Source organism: Poecilia latipinna, unplaced genomic scaffold, assembly GCF_001443285.1.
Source record: "Poecilia latipinna isolate Pla-1442-1.1 unplaced genomic scaffold, P_latipinna-1.0 Scaffold741, whole genome shotgun sequence".
NCBI classification, from domain to species: Eukaryota; Metazoa; Chordata; class Actinopteri; order Cyprinodontiformes; family Poeciliidae; genus Poecilia; species Poecilia latipinna.
Window position 1 is genome coordinate 164001 of NW_015113357.1, and position 5600 is coordinate 169600.

Genomic DNA, 5600 nt, shown 5'->3' on the forward strand with positions numbered 1-5600 from the left:
CGGATCTGCTGCAGCTCCATCTGGACCCTCAGGTTCTTGCTCTCCTCGTGCTCCAGCGTTCCCTGGTTGAAGGCGAACCTGTCCAGTCAGTTCAGGTGAGTTCGAAGGTACCTGGACTGAGGAGGAGGCTCACCTCTGCCTCTTCCAGAGCAGCTCTGATGTCACTCTTCTCCATATGGAGGATCTTCTTGGTCCTCTCCAGCTCATGGATGGTCTTCCCTTCTTCTCCAATCTGGTCAGTCAACTCCAGGATTTCCTCTGGAAAAATGGCAGAAGGATTTTCACCGACTTTACTTTGTTAGATCAGGGATGTTTGGATCTGCTAGGAGGACGATTCTCTGATTGTCTTGTCCTGAACTCTAAGCGTCGCCACATGCTCAGCTGGACTCCAGGTGAAGTCCAGGTGGACTCACAGCCCGCCGGACACGTCGACCTCACACTGCTCAGCAGCATGAGAGGGACAGGACTAACGGTAACATCACATCTAATCGTCCATCTCTCCTCTAAAGATTAGGTAACACTTTATTTGAAGGGGGTTGAATGAGACTGTCATGACACTGTAATAAACATGTCATAACACCTGTCATAAACATGAATAAGCCTTCATGAATATTTATGACTGTTATCATAAAGTGTCATTCGGTAAATTATGACACTTTTAATACAAAGTTGACATTATTCAAAATATCTTTATGACAACTTGACATTAACCAAGAAATCATTACTGATATAAATTTGTTATAAAAGTATTACTGATTGCACTTTAAAAAATAGGTAACTTTATGTTATTAAAGGTAAAGTTTAAACAGTAATGATTTCCTGGTTAATGTCAAGTTGTCATAATAAAGACATTTTGAATAATGTCAACTTTGTATTAAAAGGGTCATAATTTACCGAATGACGCTTTATGACAACAGTCATAAATATTCATGACAGGTGTTATGTCATGTTTATGACAGTGTCATGACAGTCTTATTCAACCCCCTTCAAATAAAGTGTTACCAAGGTTTCCCTCTGATCAGACTACAGCCGGTCCAGCCGACCCGGGTCTCGGTACCTTGGAGGTTCTTGTTTTCCCGTTTGAGCGTCTCCAGATGATCCAGAGCCTCTTCATAGCTGCTCTTCAGTCTGAGCAGCTCCGTGCTCAGACTGAGACACTCCTTCTGAGACGCCTCCAGCTCCGCCTGCCCGTCCTCCGCCTTCAGCTTCCAGTCGCTCAGCAGCTGCATCACACACACACACACACACACAGGTTCCAGCTCTGCAGCTCGTTGAGCCGGGTTTCTGTTTCTGGACCAACCTTGTCAAAGTTTCGCTGCTTCTTGTCCAGAGCCACAGCGGCGGCGTTGCAGCGCAGCAGCTCAGCTGCCAGGTCGTCGACCTCGGCCTGCAGGCGCTGCTTCGTTCTCTCCAGTGAGGAACTCTTAGCCTGAGCCGCCTCTGTGGCTTCCTCCGCACTCTGCAGTTTCACAACTAACTTCTTCCTGCAAACATCAAAACAGATCGGTGAGACGGACGCTGCAGGGTTGAACCTCCTGCATCCACAGCTGGGCCAGGCTGTGAGTGCATGGCTGATGGACGGTCCAGGGTTTTACCTGTGACCTGTTCTGTCACTAGAATCCTCAGAGATGTAAAAACTGAGATGACAGAAACACCATCAGGATACACAAACCACCCTGTAACCCCAGAATCTGTCATGAGCCTCTGGAGGCTTCGGGTCGGTCGGGTTGGACTGGAACCAGCAGACTCTCCTTACTTTGCGTCTTCCAGCTCCTCGATCTTCAGCACAGCTTCTGTCTCATACTTGGCTCTCCACTGGACCACCTGACCGTTGGCTAGAGACAAGGCCTTCTGCAGTTCAGCTCTGGCTTCCTGCTCCTCCTGCAGCTGCTCCTTCAGCAGGCTGCAGTCCTGACGGGACGCCTGCACAGCGTGAGCCAGAGCGACCCGGGCCTTCAGCAGACATGCAAGCATGGTGTGAGACTCCTGAGCTCGTGTCAGAAACGGGTTTCTAGATTGTTGTGTCCAACTCAAAGAGCAGAACTTTGCTTGGTTCAGTGTTACCTTGCTGTCTTCCTCCAGCTGCTTCTTCAGATTCTCAGCGTCTTGGCTCAGGCTAGCCTTGACGCGCTGCAGCTGACCAATCAGGGCGTCCCGCTCCTCTAAACGGCGGCCACACTCAGCTGAGAACAGAACAGGAAAGGTCTGATCAGCTTCTGGGCTCCATCTTATGCAGATGACAATCAGCTGTTTCCACCAGACGACCAAATAATCCCAGCATCAGCCTCTCTTGGTAGGTCAGGTGGAGGCTGATCTACCAACAGCCTCCATCTGTTCCCTGAAAGCATCGGGTCAGGCTGCTGACATCCTGACTCTGTTCTCCTGAGCAGAGCAGGAAGCAGCAGCAGCTCTGGTCTCATGTCTCGACTGCCGTCTCTAAAGCCGCTTGCAGAGATTCTGGGTCTGCAGCAGCAGGAGGGAGACGCTGCAGCGCCAGCAGCCACACTGATCCGACCCGATTAACGGTTCCAGAGACGGATCGATGCTGAATGCCAGCAGTCCGTCTGGTTCTGTGGAGAACCTGGACCTCAGAAACCTGCCTTCTGTGTCCTGCTGTGGTCTGACCCAGTGGCTTCAGTCTGAGAGCAAAACTTTGATGTTGAACATGAGTGATGAGGCAGAAAGCCGTCCTGTGTGAGTTTTACCGGTTTCGGTCAGAGCTCGTGCTCTCTGAGCAGAAACCTCGGCCAGCTGCCTCTGCAGCTCGTCTGCTCTGCTCCGGCTTTCATTCAGCTGGTCCTCGTAGACCCGGCACATCTTCTCCACTGTGGCCTGCAGCCGCGAGGAGGATCAGTCAGAATTAGCTGCAGGCAGCAGAACCAAACCAGACAGTGGGTTCTGGCTCACCTTGGCCCGGCTGAGCTGCTCTACGCTGACAGCCAGGTCGTCGGCCTCCAGGCGGATCTCGCTCTTTTCCTTCTCCAGTTTCTGTCTGACTCTCTGCAGAGCGTCGATCTGTTCGCTGAGCTCCGCCACCGAGTCCGAGTGCTTCCTCCTCAGACCGGCAGCTACGGCCTCGTGGTGAAGCCCCGCCTCCTCCAGCTCCCGCCGCATCTTCTGCAAGTCCGCCTCTCGCTTCCTGTTGAGCAAATCGACTAAAGTTAGTGGAAACGGACTGAGCAGGTTTTGTTTTAGCTCCTTTATCCTGAGCATCATCTTTCTGACACACAGGAAGCTGCTGGAGTTGAGCTTCTGGCTCCATCATCCTGATGATCTAACTGGACCCGGTTCCAGGTCCTGGATCCCTCAGGTTGTTTATGACTGACCTTCCTGCTGGGTGGCGCCGTCACTCAGGAGGTGAACTACCTGCTTAGCGCCAGCTGAGCCGCTGAAGCTCCTCCTGCCTCCTCCAGCTTCTCTCCCAGCTCCTCCAGCTCCGTGGCGATGTCGTTCCTCTGGCGTTCGGCTTTGACGCGACACGCCCGCTCCACCTCCAGCGCCTCCTCCAGCTCCTCGATTCGGGTCTGCAGGAGCAGCCAAACCACTGAAGCATCCGGGATCAGAGGAAGATCCGGAAACCTGGTTGTGCGACCGACCTGCAGCTCCTTCATCTTCTTCTGAAGCTGAACACTCAGAGTCTGCTCGTCCTCCAGCCTCTCGTGGATCTGAACCAACTCAGAGTCTTTTCTTTGAAGGAGTAAAGTCACAAACATTAGCTGTTGCCTGGTTACCTGTAGTGAGAGGCTGGTCTTACTTCTTCAGTCTCTCCTCCAGGTTTTCCTTTTGGTTCTCCAGGTCCTTCACCGAGTCCATGGAGAGCTTCAGGTCGCCCTCCAGCTTCTTCTTGGCTCGCTCCAGGTCACACCGAGTCTTCTTCTCCAGCTCCAGGGACGTTTCAACCTGCACAGAGGAAATGACATCACAGCGTCCTGCGGATGAGCAGCTGCCCTTACATGTCATCCGAGTTATCAACTGAAACTGTTTGGTTTCGCTGACGTTCACAGCGTTTAATGTCACCAAAATGAATATTTCTGAATACAGTCCGATGTGCTTGGCTGCTCAGTATTAACATGGTTGACTTTAGCGCCTTAGCTTGTTAGCTCCTGCTATGTTGGTTTGTTGCTTTAGCATTAGCCGGACTGATCAGTGGCTTAGAACAGTTAGCTTGGTGGTTTCTTACGTTGTCCACTTGCTGCTCCAGACGAGCTTTGATCTTGGCCAGCATGTTGACCTTGTCCTCCTGAGCCTGAAGGTCGATCAGCACCTGCTGGTGAGCCTCCAGCAGAGCAGCTTTCTCTCTGCTCAGAGAGGCGATGGACTCGTCCAGGACGACCATCTCGTTGGTCAGGTTCTTCACCTGCAGAGAGCGGAGGAGGTTCAGCGGCGGGAGGCGCAGCGGCGGGAGGCGCAGCGGCGGGAGGCGCAGCGGCGGGAGGCGCCGCACCTTGTTCTCCACTCCGTGCCGCTCCTTCTCCACTCTGGCCAGCGTCATCTCCAGGTCGTCCACGTCTCTCTTCAGGGACAGCACCTCGTCCTCCAGCTGACGCTTCTTGGACGTCAGGCTGGCGCTCGCCTCCTCTTCGTCCTCCAAACGCTCCTGCATCTCCTTCAGCTTGGACTCCAGGCAGATTTTGGACTGGATCAGCTGGTTGCAGCGGTCCTCTGCGTCCATCAGGTTGTCCTGCTCCTGATAGGATTAAAACATTTTAAATCAGATTGTTTCTGTTGTGACGTCAGCAGCTGGCTGGCTTCACGCCGACGTGTTTTATGGTGTAAAGACGGAATAAAGGCGTAGAGGAGAAACCGAAGCTCAGTGTTTCTTACAGCTTGCAGCTGCAGAGCCAGATCCTTCTTCTCTTGGACCAGAACCACCTGCCGCTGCTCGGCCTCCTGCCGCTTGACCTCTGACCTGATGAAGAAGAGCCCAGCCGTCAGAGAACTCGGGAGAACGTTCTCCAGATGTTTCATTCTGACATGGAAGCGGACCGTTCAAACGCTTCCTTCAACTTGGCGAAGTCGTCCTTCAGAGCGGCCAGCTCCTTCTCTACCTGGGCGCTCTTCAGCAGGGGGCGGAGCTTGTAGAAGAGCATCATCCACGGCCAGGTGCGCACCGAGAAGAAGGCCCTGAGGTTGAACTGGATGACCGAGGAGGCGTCCCTGACAGGAAGAACCACAAACATCCAGCAGATCATCCAGCTTCACAGTCCAGTCCGGGTTTTACCAGAACCGCCTGAGTTTGAGTAAAAACCTGGATCTTCTACACATGAAAGACTGAACAACATGGCTGCTGCAGGAAACAGGAAGTTAGCGTCTTTATCAGAACAGGAAGCCTGATGGCGGCCATATTGACCTCTTCAGCTTCAGCTCCTCCAGTTCCATCCTCATCAGCTTCCCGCGGCACTTCGCCTGGACCGAGGTGAGGATGTGGGACAGACGGCCGTCCCTCATGTCCTCCAGCTGTCCCAGCAGACCCGCCTTGAAGAAAACCTGAGGGGACAAACAGAGAGGAGGAGGAGGGATGGAGAAGAGGAGGAGGAGCGGAGAGGAGGAGGAACGGAGAGGAGGAGGACGAAGAGGAGGAGGAGCGGAGAGGAGGAGGA

General features: G+C 53.3%; 1 protein-coding gene across 1 annotated transcript in view; it reads right to left on the reverse strand.

Moving 5' to 3' along the window:
• Nucleotides 1–5600, reverse strand: part of LOC106955514 (myosin-7B-like) — a 36105-nt gene that overhangs the window by 7646 nt on the left and 22859 nt on the right. The window contains 16 exon segments of the mRNA XM_015045730.1: nucleotides 1–62; nucleotides 134–258; nucleotides 1058–1223; nucleotides 1301–1484; nucleotides 1757–1953; nucleotides 2065–2183; nucleotides 2706–2832; nucleotides 2908–3139; nucleotides 3367–3524; nucleotides 3597–3687; nucleotides 3755–3900; nucleotides 4181–4357; nucleotides 4445–4687; nucleotides 4825–4909; nucleotides 4987–5157; nucleotides 5351–5556. The exon segment at nucleotides 1–62 is cut by the window's left edge and continues 5 nt beyond it. Of these exon segments, the coding sequence (XP_014901216.1) occupies nucleotides 1–62; nucleotides 134–258; nucleotides 1058–1223; nucleotides 1301–1484; nucleotides 1757–1953; nucleotides 2065–2183; nucleotides 2706–2832; nucleotides 2908–3139; nucleotides 3367–3524; nucleotides 3597–3687; nucleotides 3755–3900; nucleotides 4181–4357; nucleotides 4445–4687; nucleotides 4825–4909; nucleotides 4987–5157; nucleotides 5351–5556 (2489 nt within the window).